At 39.7% G+C, this 24,908-nt stretch overlaps 5 protein-coding genes across 10 annotated transcripts; 2 read left to right on the forward strand and 3 right to left on the reverse strand.

The window, feature by feature from the left end:
* Positions 1–12: 12 nt before the first annotated feature.
* Positions 13–3,227, reverse strand: LOC141836622 (uncharacterized). Of its 3 annotated transcripts, XM_074724127.1 has the most exons (3): positions 3,125–3,222; positions 2,681–2,745; positions 13–1,472 (listed from the first exon to the last, which is right to left on the reverse strand). In XM_074724127.1, the coding sequence occupies exon 3, from the start codon at positions 1,439–1,441 to the stop codon at positions 323–325; it is 1,119 nt and encodes a 372-aa protein (XP_074580228.1). In that variant the 5' UTR covers positions 1,442–1,472; positions 2,681–2,745; positions 3,125–3,222; the 3' UTR covers positions 13–322. The 3 variants fall into 3 exon arrangements, with proteins under 3 accessions (XP_074580228.1, XP_074580227.1, XP_074580229.1); XM_074724126.1 differs by lacking the exon at positions 2,681–2,745 and having other exon boundaries at positions 3,125–3,227; XM_074724128.1 differs by lacking the exons at positions 2,681–2,745; positions 3,125–3,222 and adding an exon at positions 2,961–3,038.
* A 772-nt stretch (positions 3,228–3,999) lies between these two features.
* Positions 4,000–11,147, forward strand: LOC141836625 (nudix hydrolase 2-like). Its single transcript, XM_074724130.1, has 10 exons — positions 4,000–4,242; positions 4,745–4,973; positions 6,649–6,872; positions 7,459–7,524; positions 8,155–8,292; positions 9,025–9,102; positions 9,181–9,231; positions 9,335–9,369; positions 9,819–9,927; positions 10,848–11,147. The coding sequence occupies exons 2-10, from the start codon at positions 4,820–4,822 to the stop codon at positions 11,037–11,039; spliced, it is 1,047 nt and encodes a 348-aa protein (XP_074580231.1). The 5' UTR covers positions 4,000–4,242; positions 4,745–4,819; the 3' UTR covers positions 11,040–11,147.
* A 307-nt stretch (positions 11,148–11,454) lies between these two features.
* Positions 11,455–13,200, reverse strand: LOC141836624 (zinc finger protein HD1). The gene is made up of 2 exons (XM_074724129.1): positions 12,393–13,200; positions 11,455–11,961 (listed from the first exon to the last, which is right to left on the reverse strand). The coding sequence occupies exons 1-2, from the start codon at positions 13,092–13,094 to the stop codon at positions 11,599–11,601; spliced, it is 1,065 nt and encodes a 354-aa protein (XP_074580230.1). The 5' UTR covers positions 13,095–13,200; the 3' UTR covers positions 11,455–11,598.
* Positions 13,201–15,440: 2,240 nt separating this feature from the next.
* LOC141836627 (cyclin-D1-1-like) lies at positions 15,441–17,150 on the forward strand. The gene is made up of 6 exons (XM_074724132.1): positions 15,441–15,647; positions 15,732–15,818; positions 16,086–16,181; positions 16,259–16,460; positions 16,544–16,674; positions 16,749–17,150. The coding sequence occupies exons 1-6, from the start codon at positions 15,444–15,446 to the stop codon at positions 16,932–16,934; spliced, it is 906 nt and encodes a 301-aa protein (XP_074580233.1). The 5' UTR covers positions 15,441–15,443; the 3' UTR covers positions 16,935–17,150.
* Positions 17,151–20,375: 3,225 nt separating this feature from the next.
* Positions 20,376–23,760, reverse strand: LOC141835705 (uncharacterized). Of its 4 annotated transcripts, none has more exons than XM_074723082.1 (3): positions 23,255–23,760; positions 22,217–23,157; positions 20,376–20,542 (listed from the first exon to the last, which is right to left on the reverse strand). In XM_074723082.1, the coding sequence occupies exon 2, from the start codon at positions 22,845–22,847 to the stop codon at positions 22,218–22,220; it is 630 nt and encodes a 209-aa protein (XP_074579183.1). In that variant the 5' UTR covers positions 22,848–23,157; positions 23,255–23,760; the 3' UTR covers positions 20,376–20,542; position 22,217. The 4 variants fall into 4 exon arrangements, with proteins under 4 accessions (XP_074579183.1, XP_074579184.1, XP_074579182.1 ...); XM_074723083.1 differs by lacking the exon at positions 20,376–20,542 and adding an exon at positions 20,597–20,843; XM_074723081.1 differs by lacking the exon at positions 20,376–20,542 and having other exon boundaries at positions 22,103–23,137.
* Positions 23,761–24,908: the final 1,148 nt, after the last annotated feature.

Below are 24,908 nucleotides of genomic sequence, written 5' to 3' on the forward strand. Positions count from 1 at the left end.
ACAGCCAAAATAGAATTCCAAAAGAGTCTGTCACACAATGCAGAAATATTTGTGCACAATACATTCCAAAAGGAAAATCAAAGAGCAAGGGAAAGCATCAACATCTGGTATCACAACCAGTCCAACCATTCCAATACTTTGCATACGTAATCCTCCCAATTCAAAATGGAAAACAGACTCATTCAAACCTGAAAGAGAATTTCCTTCTGTTTCTAATGCAAAATTTAACTATAAAATGCATGCAGCCGCTGCAGAAAGATGCAGATAGGCTATCAACACTTGTAGATTTTCTTTTTCCTCACCAATAATATGTAGGCTTTCGTCAAGCCGCATCTGGTTCTATCCAGACAAGAGACCTAAAATTGGCCTTTGACCAGAGAACAGGACCATCAGTAATGCTTTGGTTCTCCATATCAAATATATGCCAAGCAATTTCATCAAACGGTTGAGTGAAGTATATGCAGTTCTCTTTGCATCCTGTATTTTTCACTGGAAAACATATTGACTGTACATTTCCCAAAAAGATTGCGTAGTTCCTCAGGCTCTCCACCTTGACAAATGATACTTGTGGAAGAAGCATCTGGTAGATCCTGTTTTTCATGTTCAACACAGATGCTTCTTGCTTAAGCTGAAATACTGAGAAATTATTAATGGGCCCATTCTTATATTCCTTTGATGCAAGAACTACCAAAATCTCAGTACCATGCTTTATCAAATGCATACCTAATTCCCCATCATCCATGAAGCGCCATGAATCAACCAATGAAGGTTCAGAGTTGGCACGGAGTATTGAGTCTACAACAAAGAGGAAAGATTCTTCTGCAAAATAGAGTTTCTCCTCTGAGAGTGCAGAAAACTGAAGAAGGAATGCATCAGACAGATTGTCCAATGCATCCCATTCATCATCCCCAGGACGGCAAGCAAAAAAGCTTGACTCTTTCTTATTTCTCACCTCAGCCAACAAAATACAATGTCTGGTTGCAGGGGTTGACAACAGGGTAACAAAAATGTCGCCTTGTATCTGAAGAAGTGGAAGCTTGATACTAGCTCCAGTTATCACATTTACTATACTCATATTATCAGAAGGTGGATCTCTAAACACCAACCAACTTTTGTATGCACCACAACACTCCCCATTCAAGTTGGACTGCTGAATCACAGAGCAACTCTTTTCATCCGTGCTGAATAAGCGAACAGTCCCCAACCCAAGGTGCAGGAGGCATGGGCTCTGTGTTCCCACAGGGCTGTAATTTTGCACTGCAGCCTTCCATGTCCGGCATACTCTACCAAGACTCAGAGCTTCAAGCCAGCTCAAGCGATTCAGGATTAGCTCAACAATATGGACAGGAAGATCACGTGATGGCAGAGATGATGACATGGTATGTTTGTCACAATTTCCTTGTGGGTTTTCAAACTTCCCATCCATATTGCTTGTACTCATCTTCCTTTTAAGGTCCTCAAACTATTCAGGCCTACATGTTTGAAATAGATGGTTATGCAATGGAAATAAAGGTAGGTTCAGCACTAAGGAACACAATAAAGGTTTAAAGAGTAACAAAACGACTCCTCTTCTTCCACTTTAAATTAAACCAAGCCAATTAACTACTTGTACAAATTAGAAATTAATTCTTCATAACAAAGAGATTGGCGTCTTAGCAATCATTCATCCACCATCAGCCAATATCAAGTATGAGAAGATCAAAATTATAATATTGGTTACAAAAATCAATTCTAGAGGAAAAAGGAGTCCTTTTAACTTAAGTATCATGCAAAATCTTCTAATAACTAAAAAAGCATGCAACAAGTCTTAATTGAAGTGAATACATCTAGAATATATATTAAGATGATCTGGTGCAGAAAATCAAACTGAAAAGAAAAATGGAAAAAAAGACAGTGTTTTGTGACCAATAGCAACAATAAGAACAACAAGACATGATATTAATATTAGGTAACAAGTGAGAACCATGTTCAAATTAATAAAAATACATACCGGAATTACTATACATGGAATAAGTTTAACTGGATTAGTATGTACCTCACAGTTCACACTTAATTTAAATTGTCTTTAAATTAGTCAGCATGACAACAATAAATATTATAAACAATCTAGTATATTTGTGTTAAGCCATCTATTTTCTAAAACTACAAATTATGGATACAGACATAATATGCAATATAACAAGCAAAGAATAGGCTGATATGGAAACATAAAAAAAAGGAAATAGCATTTACAAATAAAAGTTAAATATGGTTATGGATAATAGAAACTAAATACTAAACATTTGAAGTATATACCTTGTGCAATATTTTCCTTTCTGCATTACATCCAATCTAAAAATTTATATACTTGACTTGTAACTAGTAAGAAGCACAACTACAATACAAACCATATAAAAACTGAAAAAGTACATTAAAATCAATTACTAAGATTAAGCAGCAACATAACAGAATTAGAAATGGTTAAGGATTACCAAACATCAAAAGTACTCAAATCCCCATATCACATATAGCTACTACTTCTTCAAAGTTTCCTGTTTTCACTCCAAGCAGGGCCTTCTCTAAAGCGTTATTGGTAGAAGTATAATAAAATCAAAAACCAAAAGAGAAACTTGTACCATCTGATTTTTCCCTTTGTTTACCAAAGAACAACAAGAATCAGACAGTTTCATTTACTACTCACAAGTCAGTGGATAACAACCTAGCTCCTAGCTTCAACAACTTTCGTCACAGCAACTCAATCGGTAGCTGTTGACCGAAAAAAGACACTCATAAGTAAACGAGAATTTTCGTTTGAACAAAAAAAACGAGCCTAGAAAACAAGCATATCCCGCTGCACAAGCGGAAAAAAAAAACTGATCTTGCATCGAAGATCGTGTAGATTCAAGATGAGAATTAAGTTTCACGAAAAATGGAAGAAAGAACTGCAATTCAAATAAGAGCAAAAATCTCCAATCCATCACCCATTCTTTCCCTAGGCCTCTTTCAGGCATAAAGAATTCCACTCGAGACGGGATCTGAAAATAACGCACTCGATTAAACAGATCAGGACGATCGCCGAAACCATCAGAGCAGCGAGAAGAGGCGAGATCGAAGAAGGAAGCAGCTGGAGAAAACTGAATCTTACCCTTGGCGAAGCTAGCTCGCCCCTTCTGCCGCCTCCTCTCGCCCAAATCCGTTCACGCCTGGAACTGGAAGAGACTGCCGGTGGGCGACGCTCGAATGGGACTCTCCCGTAGAAGCCCAACGACTCAATCGATGCCGCAACCGTCCGATCGAACGGATCGACGGCTGATATCGAAAAGGATGCAGTCGAGCTGGCAGAGACCTCTACGACCGGGTCGCAGCCCGTAGCGTCGAACTCGGAGCGAGTTAACTCGGAAGTCGAAACTCCAGCCACGTACACGTGTCACCTCCACTCGATATTTGATGCCACGTGTGTAAAGATAAGAAGATCATTACACATTATCCTTCCAAAACAACCTTTTTTTAATAACAAAATAGAACTCATTAGAGCTTTGTACACTCTTTCTCCTCGTCACTGTGCGAGAAGAGCTCGATCGTCGTCAACGATCATAACAGTTGATCAAATTTCTGTTTTTTCGTCGTTATTATTTGTTATTTTTTGATTTATCTTTTTATAGATATTATAAGATCGATAGTATGAAATCACTGAGATGATAATTTTTTTTTTTTTTTTGTAAAAAAGATCAAACCTCTGTTTATTATTCATTACATAACAGTTAAAACAGGGGCAATCTTTTAGTTACAAGAGCATCTTCTGCAACCTCCGCCGCCGCCGCCGCCGCCGCAGTCACTGCCGGCGCTTCCGAGGAGGCTGCTGGGAGTCGTCGTCGACGTAGGAGAATATGATCCAGGAGACGATGGAGAGCCACGCGACGACGACACAGTACATGGCTTCGCCACCGAGGCCTTGGAGCACGCCCGTCGCTTCCATGATTCCCATCTCTGTCTCTCTCGTTGCTTGGAGTTTATAGGAAGAGGAGTCGGTGAGCGATACTGATGACGACGGCCATTATTGTTGACTCAGTGCGTTGGCGTTGCTTAAGAGTTAAGAATTAAGAATTAAAGGCTAAGGAATATCAAATGCTCCGCGACACTGTAGAAGTTAAAAGTGATCGAGACTGACGATAGTTTTTTTTAGTGATCTAGGAGCCGCCGACGCCTGGATCCTCCGACGGCCGGCCCTTCTTCGTCGGCGCTGTTCCGCCTCCTTTCTGAAAGGCAAGTTCTTATGATTTCCCGGCTTCCCCCATTCTCTCGATCATTAGCATGCCTACATTGGAGTCCGGCAGGGATGTTTTGCATTGGTAGATTCTAGGGTTTATAGATTTTTTCCCCTTTTTTAGTCGATTTGGCCTGTCGATGTGTAGGATTGGCGTTCTGTTCGGATTTGAGATTCTTCGTATCCTCTTAGGTTTGATTTGTGGAATGTTGAAAGATGAAATTTGTTTATGGAGATTCATTCTCGCTGATTAATGAAAAGATAAATTAACATGGAACTTGTTTCGTGAATTGTTTTTTCCTCGATCCATGAATGCATGGCCTGCTGATCAAATTCCTCCTTTTTTTTTGTTTGGGAAAATTTGAAAAGAAAATTGAACTTGGCAATTGTAAATAATAAAAATGACTTGACAGTGGTAAATTGGGAAAGAAAAAGAAAAAAAAAGGGAAATGTTGATCGTTTGGATTCTTATAACATAGCTCCGGTTCTATGTCAAAATAGGGAAGCTTCATATTTTTCCACGTCGCCTAACCCTCGGCCGCGGAGCTCCTGCTCTCTCGCAGATCGGCTGTAGCGATGCAAAGATGTCGCCTTCCGATGCTCCAATTCGATGCGGCTGGTCTCTACCCCCCAATTGCCCGATGCTTGTTCCGCTTTTCCTCGCCGGCTTCTCGCAGAAGGCCCAGTTCTCTGCCGAAGCCCCTTTCTTCTCGGATTAGCTCCGCCAAAGGTCGTCCCTTCCCATTTCTCGCTTTGTGTAGTTTCATTTCCGTGTTCAGGATGATGATGCATTTGCGTGTTTCTTGGCTTTCCTACTGATTAAGTATGCCACGCCGACTCAACTAAAAGGCGACAACCTTTCTTCACTGCCTCTTCACACAAAAGCACATCGATGACCTGAAAAAGTATGTGGCACCAAGATTACTTAATACAACGGAATGGAAAATAATAATTAAGACACCTCTCTACCTGATTAGTCAACTTACAGTTAGTATGAAAAATGCATTTGTTAATCAACTGGAAATGCATGACAAACAGTCTTAACATATAGCAATTGAATTATTCAATTTACACTAGCCATTTGAATTGTTGTTCGAGTGCTTCTACATGTAACATGGTGGCTATTTCCATGCATGCCATAACCAATTTTGGGCATACACATTAAATGAATGAATAAATAAAGGTTAGATAATTGTCATCAAATTTTCTCTAGAAAATGAGATGATTGTTGAGGGTAACGGTGGTTTTTCTTTTCTTTGACCAAAAAGTATGCTACCCTGGATCTATGGTAGTTGTCAGATTGAAACAGTTGAAGAGGGAGTCATGTGTCCCAATTACACTGGGTTTTTGTGGCCCCTCTCAAAACCTATGTTTTTAGATAGTGCCTTTAGCAGTTGAGGAAAGGAAAACTTACATAGGAAAAGGAAAGCACTGAGGTACATGCCTTTACAAAAGGCCTGAGGAGTAAAACATGTAATTCAGTAATAAAATTTCAATTCTCTTGTTATCTTATCGATCCAACACTTGGTAAAACCAAAACTCACAAAGAGAACAGGTTTAATTAAAACTTAAGATGATGGCAGAAGAAGAATAGAGGTCTTCTAAATGTCCTAACACTAACCTAATTTGTAAATAACTAAATTATTCCCTACAAACATGGTAAATAAATAATCTACTCTTGAAAACAACTTATTCTCCTAAACAAGGATCAGCTTTTGAAAACAAAAATTTAGGTCTCCCTAAATTTTCCTGCATCATGTCCTATGTCTTTTATATAATTTTCTAATATTCATTTTTTGGCTGCCAATTGTAACTTGATATTACCTTCATCATGTACAAAAGAAGAAAAAAATGAGGAAGCTAGAATGACTAAGAACTCTGAAGTTTTGCTTAAGAAGGATAACGTCTGTATTTCTTTTGATAATTTTTTTTAGCATAATTAATGATGTTGACACTGATACTTATCAGGAATGAGATTCTTTGGTATTTTATGGACATGATTACAATAGTAGAGATTTTGATTATGCAGTGGTTTTAACATTTATGTGTTATGTTAGTGTGTGACTTTACATCTTATACATGGGTTATGTTACATGCACATATAGATCAGATAGATGTTGTAATCAAATTATATATCACTTTTCCTAGGCAATGCCTGAGGCTTGAGCCTGTGCCTTACAATTTACTGCCTCATAACCCTAATTGCATCTATTGCCTTTCAAAACAGTGTTTGTACTTCATGCTTCTCAATTTGACTGAATCATTGGTTGACTCAAGAAAATGCTATTGTTTGCTGTATTTATTTATTCTGCACTAAGTTCATCATTGTCTGGACTCAGTTTTTAAATAACAGGAGATTCAGTTAAATCTTGATCATTATATTGATTTTGTTGACATCCTATCAGATCTCACTGGTAGAACTGGAAGCCAACCTGTTGCATGGTCTTTATTCAGTAAAAAAAATCAATCTTTTATGACTTCAGCATTTGCTACCCAAGGAGAACAAGTTGAAGTACTACATGCTACCAATGATGATCATGGAGGTGTTGTTGTTGAGGTGAAAGATCAAATGGACTCAAGAACCTATGCATCTTTGCTTAGAGCATCCTTGGAAATTTGGAGGAAACAGGTGCTCAGTTTGTGAGTTTTAAGGAGTCATTTTTCCCTCCATTCCAAATCTATATGCTTGAGAGATATGATACTAAGCACTCTATATTGATGATTATTGTTATAATAAGAATAATTGGCAATTAATGATCTGAAATTGATCGACAACCAATTTATTTCCTTGGACTTTGTTATTTTATTATTTAATAATATTAGACCTGAATATTATTGAAACATTTTTGGATAATACATCTAAATGCACTTTGCTGATGTAAATAGTTAGTTATAAATTAGAGATGCCTAGACAGTTTGAGTGAGGCAAAAGAAAGCTACAAAACTCTCACTATACAAAATTAGTTAGCCTGTGGGATTCAAAATGTTTAGTGACAGAAACTGTGTTCCAGATCAGAGGACAAAATTTCTTGTGAACCTTGATAAATTATCAAAAACCTTGAGGATGATGGCTCTAAAATGGAAGTGAATTCTATCTTGATCCTAAAATTAGGACTCTTGTTTTTCTTTAATTACATACAGATTCTTTTAGTTATGTTTGTTGGATAAGATACATCTATGCATCTTTTACAAATAGTTTGACTTGTATTCCTCAGGGAAAGAGAGGTGTGTGGATCAAATTGCCAATTGAACTTGCAAGTCTCGTTCAACCTACTGTTGAGGTAACTATTACTAATCTACATTATGCTGCAATGCTTATAACTTCTCAGACTCTATGATTGCCTTAGCTATACTCATGCTGACAAGACGTGACCTTGTTATGAATTTTAGCACTTGGACTCTTCATCTGACCCCTCCACACCCATATTAAGCACCCGATACTCAAATACCCAATATTGCATGTGGGCAGCTGATATTTCTATTGATCATGTGTAAAAAATTTCAAAAATAGTCATGTCAGACACAGATCCATATGCATGTCAGATACTCGTACCTGAGTCCTAGTCACTTAGGGTATGGGCATGTGATGTCATAAACCTAATTCCCTTGATCCCATATTCTGAATAGAATAATTGGAATGCTCTTACATGGATTATCTCTAATTGGTATTTCATGCTTCAATTTTGTCTAGTCTTAAGGTCTTGGTGTGCGCTCCTTATTTCAAAAAGCATATAGATACTAAATAGGCATAAACTCTCTACAGAGTCCAGCCCAAGGATTTCAAGTAATTTGATTTATTTCTTCTAAGGCATACTTTATGTGATACTGTAAATATGCATTATATTGTTTTTTGTTTATTGTTTGTATCCTTGAATCCTTGAAACTTGATATAGTTGGTTGTCATGTTTCAGGAGGGATTTCGATATCACCATGCTGAGCCAAATTATTTAATGCTTGTATATTGGATACCTGCAACTCAAAATACATTGCCAGTGAATGCTACACATCGTGTGGGAGTTGGTGCTTTTGTCATGAATGACAAAAGAGAAGTAAAATTCCTCTTATACCCATAACTTTCATTTTCTGTTTTATAGTACCCTTGATAACATAACCAAAGGGTCATCAGATCAAAATTTTCATTGTTAGGTTACTCATTGTTTAAATTAGGGGAAAATAGATAATTATCCTCAAAATTAGGAAATAACATAATTGAAATTGCCAAATTTAATATTTCATATGTTTTCTTCTTGATCTACAAATTTATTCAACTAGCATAAGTTAAACTGGTGAACAATGACAAATTTAAGGAAACATAAGTCAAACTTTTGACGTTTAGGAAAGTCACATATCTAGATTGCCTCTTGTATCTATATTTGTTTTATCTTCTCCTCCTTTGACTTATGCCAAAATTCTAAATAAACTTAATAAATAGAAAAAATTGCAAAAGATATTGATCGTTGTTCAAGTTCCAAAGCATTATATGATGTTAAAAGTAATGACACTGTTGTTGCTTATGCTCATTATATAATTTCATATGATAAAATTGCTTGATTAAAATTTCTAGGAGTATCTTCAAATTACTATATTTGTATATAGTTAGCATATTTGCAATTTTCCCTTTGGGGTTGGAAAAGAAATTACTCATTCTAAAATGTTAATAACAAAATATTTTTGAATTGTTATCCTTATTGCTGTAGATTTTGCTAAGCTGTAAGCTTCTAGCATCATGTGAAGTTCTTGCTATGACCTCAACTTGATATGGAAATTGCAATTTGGATAAGGTTCTTGCAGTCCAGGAAAAGAGTGGCAAGTTCCGTGGATCAGGTGTATGGAAGTTTCCTACAGGAGTAGTAGATCCAGTAGGACCTCTTAGAAAATATACTATACTTATCTTGTCTTCTTTGCCCATTTTTATTAAGTTTTTCCTATTTCACCAGGGTGAAGATATATCTGCTGGGGCAGTAAGGGAAGTCAAAGAAGAGACAGGAGTATGCTCTAAACTGCCCCCCAAAAGAACATACTTGTTGGATTTTCTTTTGATTTCAATTTCTAATGAAAGAAATATGGCTAACACTATCCTACGTTTGGCAGATTGACACTGAGTTCGTTGAAGTACTTGCATTCAGGTATACTTCTAGCTAAACGTGTTACTGCAGCATTGACTTGTGTCCTTTAAACTATGCTTTAATAAACTTTTGCAACTTAGATGTGTTACTCTTTTTTGTTTCAAGGGAGTATCAGTTCTAAGTTAATTGTCTTTTTTTTGTTTGTTTTCTTACAAAAAAGCTTATTTACTTTTCTCTATGTTAAAGGTGTTTATGGAAATAGAATAGCAGTACCAGGGTCAGTGCAAGTTGGCTTAACATAATAAAGGGCTATATATTGTCCTCTGTTAATTTATGGAATCATATAATATAATATCACTCTAGTATGTTTTGATATTTTTAATACATGATCTTATTAGACTTTTCTAGTTTTTTCTTGTCACTAAAGTGTGCAAAATACTTATTGAAACAAGTAATGTTTTAATCTATGGATGAAGTCAAATTCAATTTTTGTGTTCTTTAATTTCCAGGCAAAGCCACAAATCTTTCTTTGACAAGTCGGATTTATTCTTCATCTGCATGTTGCGCCCCATTTCATCAGATATCAAGAAGCAAGATTCAGAGGTTGAGGCTGCTGAGGTAATACAATTGTGATCTTGTGGGTTAACATGCAAATAGAATGAAATGAGTAATCATACTTTCTGATCTAATTGAAATTAGTATATGTACATTATTTTGAAAGAGAAATAGTAAATTGATCCTTCTCTTCCATTTTTTTGGTGTATTTTAGTGACATATTTTAAAAGATCTGGCACTATTTTCACAGATATCACAAGATTTTATTCTGGTCAAACTTTTACCGATTCCTATAGAAAATAAATGGCGCCCTGCAATACATGTAATTTTTGAGTGGAAGTTGATTCTTTAGTTGAGAAAAAAAAATGTTATGAAAAGGAAATGTAAGCTTTAAAATTTTTTTGAAGATGTTGCAACCTCTATTGAACTCTGCATTTTACTGTGACTCAAATTAGATCTATTTCAATTGCCTGGCGAATAACTGACAACTTAATTCATTCAAGTCAGACTTGGTGTATTTCAGCATTTCTCACTTAACTACAAGAACTTTTTTGATAATTACGCAACTAGCAGATTTTCGTTTAATTACCATTATTGTCTTTGATAGATTAAAACATCTATACTATACCTTTAGCAATTTTAACTGTCATGGAATTATGAATCAATAGGCGTGAATTATCTTCACACTTTTTCTGACTAAATTGTAACAACAAGAGGAACAATAACAACAACAGAAATATGATGCTACAAGAATCTTTGCGAATGAAAAGATGTTTTCACAGATGCCATCATTCCATTCTTGAATTCATCAGCTCAGACACCATGCTGATTTGGTGTGTGTAAATCATATCTATGAATATCTATCAACAAAAAGGAAGGATGCTCACTAAACAATGTGTCCATATTTCTGTTTCTTCTGTGCAAATTTGAAGCTACTATTCGTTTTTCAATTCCATTTAAATGCTTTTCATGATCTCATGCAGTGGATACCAATTGAACAGTTTGAGGCACAACCTTTCGTGGAGAAGCACGAGCTTTTAAGGCATATTATTGATCTTGGCTTGGCCAAGTTTGAAAAAGGTTATGCTGGTTTTTCACCCATTTGTATAAAGTCAGCATTCACCAGCAGGCAGAGCTCCCTCTATTTAAATACGAGGGACCTGAACCAACCATGATGACCTGGTAGCAACTCTTAGACTCTCTATTCTGTTTATGATGATTAAATTGGATAATAATTAGTTGCAATTGTTCCAGTACATCGATTCCATCTATGCATACATTTTTTATGCCAACTACCTTCTTGTGGTAAATAGGTTGTGAAAAAGCAATATTTCCTTGAACTCCCAAAATTTTCATTAACTGGTTTGGTGCTGGAAAGTAGTAGGAAAAATATAGACTTAAATTGGTTTTTGATAGAATAAAAAAAACTTTTAAGTTGATTTGGAACTTCTATTAAGATCAATGTAAGAATAGATAGTATATATATTTTAGAAATTGATTTTCAGCTTGCTAAATGGTGAGAAAGCCAGAAGTCAAATAATTGCACATGCTTCAGAAACTAGTGTTAGCTAGAATCTAATATGATACTTTTAATGATACACTAAAAGCAGGTTTATAGATACATATAACTATCTATCTCTGACTTGCAATATCTTGCTTACATTTGGCTAGTACTACTAACTGCACTCTTCTACTAATTTAGCAAACACACATGAAAATTCTCTCCTTCAAGGACTAGAAAGAAGGCACAATGCCATAGCTTCCATCCGATGGCACCAGAGTAGAGAACATCTGTTCCATTTCATGCTCTGCATCCGACCGTTTGGCAAAACGCCCCTTGATTCTTGGTCTCATCTCGGCGTATGTCTTCCTCAACTCATACCTTATGGTCTTCTCGAATTTTCTAGTCCTCCTCTTCTCTCTATATTTCAGCACCTTGGCCTCCCTGCCCATGGGAAGCTGGGATGCCACTTGGGGCAGGGGAGGGCAGGGGAGGAGCTTGATCGGTCCCTTTGAGTTCACAAACCGGTGTGCGTTTGTGATGTCGGTTATCCTGGTTCGCGGTACGATACTCGCATCCATGGATGTGAAGGATACCTGAGAATGAGTTTTTAGAATTGCAACATCAAAAGAGGGCTCTAGTGTGCCCAATACAATTATGTTTAAAGTCAAACTGTAGCAATTTGAATTTCAATGATCTTTCAGCTCAACTATAAGCACATACTCTAAATTCAATCATCATCATCATCTACTAAAGAGAGTTTCAGGTGTTCTCCACTCTTTGCAGAATGATTGAACTTAACCTCACCACTTTCAGGTGTTCTTAAGAACAGAGTGAAACAGAAACATCCTGACAAACCTTTTTAGTTGATTGAAAAATAGAAACTCAGTAAAGTAAAGCTGAAGCATCATCAGATCATGTAATCGATGCTTACCATGAAGAAGGAAACAAGAATATGTGAAAACATACCCATGATCCCGTATTGCCAGTAAGATGATATCCACTACAACTTGACAGAATGACTCACGCTGTGGCTGGTGGAATTGGCAGTGTAGCTGAAACCAGCAGTGGAATTCGAGACCTCATACTCCATCTCTTGCTTCTGTAACTGTTGTTGCTCTAAGCAAAGAGCCGAAGGTACTACGCCCTCACTCTGCTGCTGATGGAGTTGTTGTCTTTGTTGTTGTTCTTGATTGTGGATCTCGTTACAGGCGTTGTTGTTGTTGTTGTAGCCGACGAGATCCAGGTAGTCATCTATCTGATCGCTGCTGAATAAGGCCCCATGGTCGTCGCAATTCTCGGCGTTGATCAGAAGCCATGACTCCGCCTCATCCTCCTCGGAGTTGTGGCGGTGCAGCTCCTCCGTCGCGGAGAGGAAAGCGGTTCCGGCGGCGGCGGGGAGGGGGATGGGGAGGATGGGGACGCGGTGGTGGCGGCGGGCCAGGGGGTTGGCGGAGTGGACCTCGGCGTCGCAGGCGGCGCAGAGGGCCGCGGCGTCGGCGCGGCAGGCGAGCGCGGCCGGGGCGGCCTCGCACGCCTCGCACACCCACACCCGCTCGTGCCGCGACGCCACGCGGTTCGCCCCGTGCACCCGCGCGTCGCACCCGCCGCACAGGAACGCCGCGTCCGCCCGGCAGTACACCGCGCTCGGCGCCGCCCGGCACACGTCGCACGCCCGCGCCATCCCGCCGCCCTCGTACTTCGGAACGATGCCGAAGCCAGCCATCATCGCGCGGGAACGACGGCGGAGACACGCGGCGCGCTTCTTCTGGTCGCCGTAATCTCGCAACCCCTCATGCACGTGGGAGAAGACGCTTGGGATTGAATTATTTGGCGGCGGCAGCCGCCTCCTAATAACTCACACTGCAATCATAGAGCAGCCAGAGAATCTAGCACGCGACACGTGGCGAAAAGTGAGAGAGAGACATTTTTTTTGTAAAGGAGCCGGAGAATCTAGCATGCGACACTGCTGAATGGCCGAACCCGAAGGCTTTTGGAATCAAACGGTTGCGTAGAGGCATTTGCGATGCCAAACAAAGCAAATGAGTGAGAGTCGACGATAGAGCGAGAGTGTTGACTCACTCATGGCTTTATGCCATGGAAGTGGGGAAGAAAAGAGGAAAAGAAGATTCCAAAAGGGTTAGGGTTTTATGGGCATTATCGCAGGGCTCGTAACCTTGAGAGCGAATGCTTGAGGCAGTGGATAAAGAAGATACAACGACCTTTGAAAAAAATCTATCAGCAACGTAGATAAAGCCATCCACCAACAAAAATATCTATCCAGATCATTGCACTTTTCTTCTTAGACAAAAGTCGTATACTCTTTAAGTGATGATTCCAACTCCATCGAACACCAAAGTTAGAGATCACGTCATAGGTTTAGTTTTTAACTGACTGATCAGTTCTTTTATTTTGTGTTTCTCTCAGAAACCTTCTTTGAAGAAGAGATGAATTTCTCAGAATTCAGATATGGTGATGGCGAATGGGATAGGTATTTAGAAACTCTAGCTAAAGATTAGATGATCTTGCTAAATATGTCTGTTTCAGTTATCGCTGAATAAGAAATGCTGAAAATGCTCTTCTTTCTTCAGGTTTGTTTCAGTTGCTGCTGAACATGTTGTGCAGAGTGTAAATTCTACAACAGATATGCTGAAAAAACAGAAGAAAAACTTGAACCCAACTTCACACCACTCTCTATGGTGGTTCTTCTCGTCGATCTTTAGCAACTTTAAGTAACTTCAAGAGCCTGTCAAATATCAACACATTGCTTAGCTAAGACAATTCGGTAAGTGTGTCTCAACCTATGCAATCTAAATACATAGAACAGATGAATAACTGAAAGTAAGAGAACAAGTTTCATCTCAAGTCCAGTCTTTGAGCTTGAAACTGAATGCAATAAGGTTTTGGTTTTCGTGGTTCGGTCTAGTTTCGATACTTTGGTCGAGATGAGTCCTTCAACACACCCATATTCCAAGTATTGAGAACGGCAAGACTAGTTCCTACACCAAGGACCAAGGGCTGACTGATCTGTCTGACATGAGGGTAAAAATAAGTGGTACCAAGTTACAAAGAAACAAACACAAAGCACACAAAATTCCCTCAGCACCTGTCTATTCCTCCTCGGCATAGTAAACTAAATTGAGGTAACTTCAAAAGTGCTACCAAATAAAGACACTCAGAAAAGCACCACCTTTCTTCCTACACTTTCTTACAAATAATATATATATATATATATATATATATGATATGCTTCGTGTGCACAACATCTATGATTGAATATTAATTGAGATAAATCAGGATGTCTGGAAGTGATTCGAGCGCTCCATGCACTTAGTCGCGGATGAATATCGTACACCAGATGATGTTTCCGAATTGATATCTTACGTGTCTTAAAATACACGACTGTGTGTGACATCAGAATCGGAATGCTCGAAAAAATTTCGGATGCTTGGAATAGTAAATAATATCATTTTATATATTTTTTAAATTATTTTTACTTATGATTAAGCCATTTAAAATTTTTCGTTTAAGATTTAGGAGTTAGGGGTTAAATTATAGTATTAAACAAAAAAAAAAATTAAAATTAAAATTATTATTTATTTATTTATTTTTGACTTATGGATAAATTATTTAAAATTTTTTCTTTAGGATTGAATTATAGTATTAAATAAAAAATTAAAATAAAAATTATTTTTATTTATTTTTTATGATTAAATTATTTAAGATTTTTTTAGGATTTAGTGATTGAATTATAGTATTAAATATAAAAAAAATTTAAAATAAAAATAATACTTATATATATTTATTGTTTCATGCGTTGAAATTTCTTTTGGTATTTCAATTCTGATATCGTACATAATATCATTTATATATATATATATATAATTTTATATATTGATATTAATGATAATACGATGAAAAATTGAAGTCGCTTCATGGTACGATAAATCTTCTGGGAATATAAATACACCTGAACCTTCCCTTATACTTACCATCCATATTTCATAGCTCTCCGCCGGGTTCTGGTGCTCCGCGGTGATGGAAAAGCAATGAGGAACCAGCTCCCTCTCCTCCCGGCATGCCGCCCTCGCCATCAGCCTCCTCCGCCTCTTCCGGTTGCTTCGACCTCCACTCCCAGGCGGACGCCGACTCCCTCGCCGGCTCCCTCTCCGTCTTCGTAGACGGCGACGCGGAGGCTGAGGAGGAGGACGATTCGGCCCGGCTCGCCTCCGACTCGCCCGACCACGCCGCCCGCCGCGCCGTCGTCAAATGGATCCTCAAGGTTCTCTCTTTCTCTCTCCGGCGCAGCGGCGCATCTTAGAATCGTCACCCTCCTCTTGACGGACGTTTGGCTGGTTTTCCTCAGGTTCGTGCTTATTATCAGTTCCGGCCACTGACGGCGTACCTCGCCGTCATCTACGTGAATCGTTTCCTCTCCTCTCATCGCCTGCAGGTAGACCCATCTCCCTTCAGTCGTTTCTTCTCACGTAAATGACTCGATCGTGTATAATTTTGCTCGACATGTTTGGATTTTTTGCCCCCTTCTGATGTTTAGGAAATGTGCAAAAACTCTGGATTCTTGCAACTGTAGCACTCGTTAAAATGGTAGAATTTACAGCATGGAAGATATGATTGATTGTAAACTTCTGCGTGTGCTTGCATTGCTTCTTGTATCCGAGGATTCATGAGAGTAATCTAATGCCGGTTTGTACCAATGCAGCAAAATGGATGGGCACTGCAGCTCTTATCAGTGGCCTGCCTCTCCCTTGCTGTGAAAATGGAGGAAACACTGACCCCGACCCTCTTGGACCTCCAGGTGATTGAACTAAGGACTAAAATTGCAACTCCAACTGTTGTTGCTCGCATCTGCATTAAGCTGTGTTAATTGTATAGGTTGAGGGCGCAAAGTTCATATTCAAGCCTCGTACTGTGCTTCGCATGGAGCTTCTTGTGCTCACTGCATTAGATTGGAGGCTTCGAGCCGTGACTCCTTTCAGTTTTACTAGTTTCTTTGCTTTCAAGATCGATCCATCAGGTAAACGAGCAGAAGCCTTGGTTTCAAAGGCTACACAGTTCATATTATCCGCAATGCAGGGTAACAAAAATGCTATCCCAATCAAACTTTTTGGTGCTAAATAACCTGCATTGCTTTTTAATCTGAAGTCTATGTTACAACAGAGATTGACATTACAAGTCATTCCCCATCGGCGCTTGCTGCATCTGCCATAATATGTGCGGTCGATGAGATTCATGATCTTGCCATTGTTACTCCTACAATAGCAGCATCATGGTTTACTGGGCTGACAGAGGTAATTAGTAGCAATGATCTATAGTTCATAATTGATGGATGGATCTAGCCTCAGCATAAAAATTGTTCTTTTAGGAGAGAATTTCAAATTGCTACCGAATGCTGCAACGAGTTGTCGATGAAGGAAGGCTCAGAAAGTCCCCAATCATTCTTTCGCAGCACAGAGTGACTAGTTCGGCTAGAAGGGACTCAGGAACCTCATCTCCTTCCTCATCTCTGCCAACCAAGAAAAGGAAACATAAGAGCCACAGTTGCAATTGAGCCTTAGGGAATAAAAATAACAAGGCATAAGGATTAAGTATCTCGTTGGCTTTTCAGATTCTTCAGTATTTTATACAGGAGTTTGGTGTGATTCCACTTAGTGTTGTGATTTTTGGTCTTGTGTCTTTTCCGTCCTTGAAGTTGTTTCATTTGAGGGCCTTCCTTTGTTGCTGTAGTAAGCCATGATGGCATAGAGTCACAGGTCTCCGAGGGATGGGGATTCTGCCATTATTTTGTGTGGGAGTGATGTGTTTGTCTCCAATGGTAGGGGACTGGTGGTTCCAGTGCCAAAAGCATTGATTGTTAAAAGGAATTGTGTGAGCTGGTGGGTCTTGTTGGGGTCGTGGTAAAAGCAGTAGAAGTTTAACCTTGGAGCAGGGGTAGAAGGAGGTAACTGATGACAGACTCCAGATCTCACACTGTTCCTTCTGATCAAGCTGCTCAGCTCAGCTCTGCTCTGCTCTGCCATTGTTGAGAGTTTTCTTTTTGTTGTTTTGTTTAGGTGTTGTAAGTCGAGCAGTGTGAATTGTGACTCTCATGCCTGTATTTTTTCAGCATGGTGTATGTATTCTGAAAATTTTGTAATACCAAAAAAATATAATAATAAAAACAATCCTAATGCTTAAGAGAGAATTATAAGCAGTTTGCTGCTACCTACAGATCTAATGCTTTACTGTTTCGACTCTATCGAATCAGCAATGGGTGACCAGTTTAATCGGTTCGTCTGATCGAGCTTTGGAACACTATACTAGGGACCTTACAAAAGGCACATGGTGAAAAGTTGCAGTAAAACAGACACCAAGGCAAGTGCTAAAGATTTGAATGCAGTGATGGAACCTTTGTAAGTTGTATGTGCTCTGAACAAGAAATACATAAACATGTGAACAACCTAATCTACTGAAGATTGTGGGATCTGGGTTTAGGACCACTGTTGCTGGTCACAGTAGTCTCATGAAAGTTTAACAAGACAAACAACCACTAAAGGAAAAGTAGTAAAACATGTGTTAACTTATTTAGGTGTTTTGAGGAACAATTATCCTATTTTGAATTTCAAGACTTCATAAGGAATTAGTCTGCCACACTAGTGGTGGAATTTGCGTGGGGGAACAAGAGCATGCTTCACTACAAAACAAGAGTTACAACAAAGAAAGGATGGATCGGGCAGAGAAATGATGAGACCTGGTCGGAATGCGTCCAAGCTCAGGAAGTCCGGCATGCACCCGGGGCAGTTGGCACCACAGTCGATTCCCTCCTCTGCTAACGAACTTAGAGATACTGCTAATGAGTTGCATTCCAATCTGCAAAAAGACAACACACACACACAGACACATCTCTGCCCGTTTGGGACCATGCCATGCCTTCAATTCACAATGTCAAGCTCGTATTCTAAATCAAGGTCTTATTCACTATACAACCTCTCTCTTGTATTCTCCAATGATTTTATTTGTGTGCTTCTGTTTGTTTCTCATCGCATAATGTCCTCCTAAACTCCTGATCAACGGGGAACAGTCTCCTCCAACCAAGCCAGTAACAGTTGGTAGAGAAAGAAAAGGATGTCCTAATGCAACCTCGTTAGATTCCCTCATGCCTGACATGTTCCCAACCGAGTGAAAGAAGAGTAGATTTATTATTTTTTCTTCTTCTCCATTACCTGAAAAAGTGAGAGAGTGAGAGAAAGAGAAGTAGAAGCAGCTGTGCTTTAATTTGCATTCTTATATATATCCTCCATTGCCTTTTGGCACTCACTCTCTTTGTCCACCGAGCATGCAGGGAGGGAATCCCACGAGTAATCCCAAAAGCCAAAGACGCAATGCCACTCACTCTCCTCGCCTCCTTTCTTTCATAAAGCATGTATATTTAGCTAAAGGTGAGCATGATTTGATAAAAGGGACCTTCGACTTTAATTCTCTCTGCAGCATCTATCTACCTCGTGCTCACGCTGTTCCAGTAGGTCCTGAAATAATGGACCCAAAAGTTATTAGCATCATAACACGATACTTGTCGTAAATTTTTTCAGTAATTTTCGCAATCAATACGTGCATAATCAACAGTGTTTGTTCCTCATCTACCTGTCGACTAGTTAAAGCCATGCCCTGCTCTTTCTTTTGACTTTCTTTTCACTGTTTATGTATATATACATATATAATTTCTGACGTGATGATGTTGTGCAAATGGAGAAGACACTTTGATGGCTGGGGAGAATGGCAAGTTTCAGAGAAGTGGTAGAAGGCACACACTGAGTTGTTTGCTAGTGATGAAAGGAGGAGCTCTGGAGGAAAGCAATTGGATCGATGTGGAGTTGGTTCCAGTGTACCAAATGATGGTAAAGGCCATGTAAAGTATGCCTGGATTACGTTATGATATCTACACATACAGAAAAGACAATAAAGGTTATTCCTCTGCATTGCAAGTGTTTAATACTTTTTTTATGGATCTAAGAATCGAAGAAATGATGGATGATGCAGACAGACATCAGCAGTGGCCACCATGTTGATTAGATCTTGTTTGGATTTGGTTGAAGGAGCATCAGGTAATAGTGAGAAGTGATGACTCTACAATGAGTTCCACTGAAACAATGGCAAACAGCACATTGTGCTGGGACAGGGGAGGACAGCGGGATTGGAGGATTGACTCTTAATGGTTCTTAGTCTTTTTAGTTTGCATTTTTATAAAAAAAAATTCAACCAGGCCGGGTCGACCAGTTCGACTCAGTTAAATCAGAGGTCATTTGAGCACGACTCGCTTAATGAAAATGCTCGGGTTGAATCGAATATTTAACATGTTTGACTAGGAAAAACTAGCTAGGACTCAAGGAGTTGATGGATCTAATTCTGATTTGGGGGTTTGAAAACTATGCTTCGACTCCCTTCTTCAGCCATTTTAACTTGTTGGCCACCTCTATTCGATCTGGCTTAAATAAGTTGGGCCTTAAAGCTCAAGCTTATATTGAGTGGAATTGATTGTGACATGAAAATACTTGGATATCTACTGATGCATCTCTAACTCGATGGAAATGTATCATACACACATGATGTGAATGAGATATCACTGTGAAATCAAGGACCAGGAATTGATACTTCCTCTAGTAATCAGCACTTCAAAATGGATAACTAAAAGTGAGGAAGAAGTACTCTTGAGTGGCTATAAATTCAAATCATCCTCACCAGTTCGATCTACTGTAGGAAAGATAACGTTCCAATTTAACATCGTCGAGCATTTACAGAGGCACAGAGCCAACCATACACTTCCAAAGGACTCAAAGATGTCTGAGGCAAATTGGAAATCTTTTGTATCGTACCCAAGTTTGTAAGGATTTAGAAGTTTGAACCTTAGAGCTTAAATACTAAGTTTTAAATCCTGAACCACGTCAATGCAGACAACACAGAAACTCAAACCCGTTTCAACTGAATGTGACACTATTGAAAACTTCATTGTGTTAAGGATCTTTAGTAACTCATGCAATTACAAGATTAACATCACAAAAATCAGTCGACTATGGTGTTTGTAGTCTAGGCAGGAAGATGCAGCATGTCCTTTATGATTGAAAGACAAACTGTCGAAGGTAATAGTGCAGCAGGTTGACGTTCAACAAACAAAGCCATAATAACCTGGGAAATTCATAATGCGGTAAAATACAGAAAACCAGGTAATTATATCTGCAAAATTCAGTATAATTAAGAAAACAAATAGTAGTTCAATGTCATTACAACAAACATGTTGGTGGTCGTCATGCCACTATCACATAGCAGCATTTACCGCCAAGTATTCAGATGTTTTATAACCTAGTAAACATGGTATGCCAAAGTTTATATCTCTGATGCTTTACATCTAGTAAACATGGTATGGTATGCCAAAGTGTATAGGATGGACAGGTACTTCTAATAGCCTGAGATTAGTTTCAAAATTAACCTGATGGAATAGTAAAATTGTTTTTAGTAACAATGATGGATCAAAAAAACAGTAACAAGATACATCAGAAAATATTGCAAATAATATATAGGAACAAAATATTTCAAAATATTTTAAGTTTCTAATGTCTTTACTGAAAAAGAAAATGAACTTTTGTCACATAATGGGAGTAAAGCTCCCTACTCTCCTAAACAGGCCAATCCAAAAACCAATAAAACCATAGGAGAAATGGTGTCTTGCAAGAACATGTGAAAACCTACTCTCCCTCTAATTACAGGCATCATTACATATGGTCAGGCTGCAGTTGGAACCGTTCCAAAGACTGATTAAGTAAGTTTCAACCAATTATGACCCGCTCTGGCTGATTTCATTTAATTGCCAAGTGAAGATACCAACTTAAGAATCAAATGGGATCAACTCTTCTGGTGAATTGTGGGATGTAATACTACATTATACTGTCTAATTCTATCATTGAGTTGTTTTTCAATTTATATCAGATGGCTGAGTCAAGATGCACTGAAAATCCTACATGATTGAAAGAATAACCAAACAAGATACTGTTACATGCTTATTTTTTATGGCTATGGGACTAAAATGAGAATTGTCTCTGCTCAAGTTCTATTCATTTATTAATTTATACGCTGTTAATCAGGTTAGTTCAAACAATACATTTCATGGTCTATGCATTTTGCACAGGCGCTGTAGTGCATAAATGTCTAATAATTATGTTCCTCATCATGCATCATTCACAATCTATCCCCCATGTGATAAAACCTTTTAATGTTGATAACTGAAACCATGCAGTAGGCATATAACATTCTCAGCAGTCAGCAGCTTTGGGCAGAGATCCATTATCATCAACCCTTATGATCATTACGTTCAAGAAACAACAATGTTCTTTCTGATTATTAGAATGAAGAACAGATAGGTCATCAAGAATTTAATAAGAAATAATAGCGCAATATGCTGCAAATTTGATAACAAGATGATCTATGCTCATGGTTAAGTTTCATCTCTCGATAATGTGAATCCATCTTTTGGAAGGAATAACTACCATGTGATTGCATGAAGCTATAGGTCTTGTGATAATACAAAACATTCTAATTAATTTAAAAATCATCAAAGAAAAGAAACATCGCCAAATAGAATACTGAGAGTGAGATGTGGATTTAAACAAGTTCATCAATTCATCATAGAAGTGCTTCAGAAGTAGTTTCAAGCATCGAACAATATGGAAACTAAACTTTATCGACACCATCTTGAACCATAGAGATAATTTTGGTTAACTATTCAAGAAATAGAAGTCAATACAATGCAACACATCAAGATTAGCTTTTTTTTCAGTCCTAAAGCGGAAAGGAACGCTCATGTACCTCAACCTTCGGAATTATTCCCTAGAGAGAAGGAGAAGATCTCCCGAACAGGGGAGAACTCAACGAGGCCGATGTCCATGGCGTACCCAGAGACAGGCAGCTTGAGGTCCCGAAGGATGCAGAAAGCGTCCGCGATGCGATTCCGGGGCACATCCTGAGCGACGGAGCAATGTGGCACCCAGGAATCGGGACGGAACTCATCGGGCGGCTCGACCCCTCCTTCCTTGCGGAGCGCGTCGCAAACCTGGGCGTGAAGGTGGAGGAGGGAAGCGGCGGGGGTAGGAGCGAGGAAGAGCACGTCACCTTCTTTATCGGCGTCGGGTGAAAGAAAGGAGCCCACGGAGGAGAGGGAGAGGGGGAGCGGGTCGAGGCGCGCGGCGAGGCCTCGGATGGCGACGTGAAGGCGGTGAGGGTCGAGGGATGGGGCGGAGAGGAGAGTGATGTGGGGGCGGGCGGACATCTCGATGAGCTGCGTGCTGATTTGCCGGCGGGCGAGCACGTTCCACGCCTTGAGCACCTGGTTCTCCAGCGCCGGGTCGAAGTATAACTCCACCGCGTAACCCTGCTTCTGCCCTCCTACCACCTCCGACGGCGCCGCCGCCCTCTCCGATTCTCCCTGTCGCTGAGCCATCGGGAGATCCCTCTCTCTCCGCCTTCCCTTCTCGCGTTTTCCTTCCGGCCAAAAAAGAACGGTGCGATGCGGGAGGAGCGAAGCGGTGTCAATGAAGGTACTCGAAAAATAACCTCAGCCGAAGCCAATAAGAAGAGTGATATGTGGGTCCCAAGTGGATATGAACACATGTACCATTCAAGTGAAGGTAAGAAAGTTGAGTACCGTTGTTGGTGAATTTAACAATAAGGGAGTGCAGTGCTTAATCTTTGGCCAGGATAAGGACCTTCCTGGTCCATGTCTGCTTCATCCTGCAGTTCACTTTGCAAATCTAAAAAAATGAAGGGGAAATTTCGCAAGAACAAGTTCTTCATAAACCATGTATCGGAACCCTAAATCCAGAGTCAGCAGAGGCAATTCATTAGTACCTGAGAAGACCGAGGTAGCGCTGCCCAAGAGGATCAAGCTGCTGCGGGATCAGGAGGAGGAAGACGAATCGAAAGTCAGATTGCGGGAACTCATCCTCCTAACTTGAATCGGGACAGATCGAGCGTCCGATTATGTTCCCAAGTCCGTATCCCTCCTCCCTATTTCCTCGCTGCTAACTTCTACAACGCTTATCCCTCCGATCGAAGGGGGATCCCTAGATCGGCTTAGAAGGCGAAGAAGTCGGTGACGGAGATGACCTTATGACGGAAGAAGCTGGTACTCCACAGAAGGCGCGTCGAAGTTTTCATCGGATAGAGAGAAAACCCCATCAACCGCTAGAAAGACCGCGGCTAGCAAGAGCAGAGACGACGAATAGAAGAGCCTTCAGCTACCACTTCCTTCCGGCGGAGACCCGCCGGAGAACGACCCAGTTCCCGGATAAAGAGGGTGAGGACGATGGGTCTCGACGCAGTGTGATTTCCAGGTGGCTCTGCCGCCGGAGCAGGAGATTCCGGCGAGATTTCTCAAGCGCGGGTTTTTATAGAGGATTGTGGCCTTAGAGTTTAGAAGGGGAAGAGGAGGCAACTGTAAAACATATTTTTTGGGGGGTTGAACTGCAAAAATACTTTTAAAATACGGCAAACTGTCCAATATCTTAGCAACAAGCCGTCTTCCATTACACTCTTCTCATAAAAATGTATCTTTAATATTACAATTCATGGCGCTGCAAACAGATCACGAGGAACTCCAGCAGTAGCATGAAAATAATGATTGAATTAATTACTTGAATTAGTAATTGTCTTTTTACGGAGTTTCATGTTTAGTGAGTTCAAGATCTTGTTTTCCTTTCTCTTTATCACTGTGAAGGATAAGTTAAAGAACCTGGCACAGAACTCACTCAATTGGAAGATGATCGATGTTCCTACTCATTTCTGATTCATTTTTTAGAAGAATTCAGATTGTTGCAGCATCTACACAAGTATGCAAACACAAGAAAGCTAAAGGTGCTCAATAGAGCCAGGAACCAGAAGTAGTTGCCAAGCCACATTTCCTGTATATCATCAGAGAACCAGCGATCTAGATCTTCAGCACCATGGCAGAGAGGATTAACAGCTACTTTCTTTACCAACCATGAAGAGGGAAGCGAAAAAGCATTTGAGCTCTCTCTTTTGCTCCTGTCAAACAGAGCTCGAGCACAAAACCGGACGTAGGAGAAGCAGGTTCTGCAAGTGGGCGTCAGTGTGGCCACTTTTGCTAATGGCGAAGGCCAATTTAAGGATCACAAAGTTGCAGACAGACTGAATCGTCTCCATGTCCAATGAGACCAACTATTTGTTTAGGATATGATCAACTTGATCCACAGAAATAATGAAAAGCTGAGTAGAGAGCAGAGAATATTTGTACAGACGAATGCATGATCAAGGTGGAGGATGATTCAGGGTTGCAGGAGAGGCGGTGTAACGACTCAAAATCCCGATCTCTATTTTTCTGTGGGTCATGGGCCGTCGACCATCGACCGTGCCGTTACCTACTAGGACTTTCCACCCCTGCTCAGTGGATTTTTGCCTTCCTCAGATTCGAACTCTAGCTCCTTGAATTTGGTAACCAAGTGAGAGCGTCAGAGTCCTCGAGCACAAAACCGGACGTAGGAGA

Source organism: Curcuma longa, chromosome 10, assembly GCF_044706935.1.
Source record: "Curcuma longa cultivar G26 ecotype Majalengka, Jawa Barat chromosome 10, ITB_CL_G26_1.1, whole genome shotgun sequence".
NCBI classification, from domain to species: Eukaryota; Viridiplantae; Streptophyta; class Magnoliopsida; order Zingiberales; family Zingiberaceae; genus Curcuma; species Curcuma longa.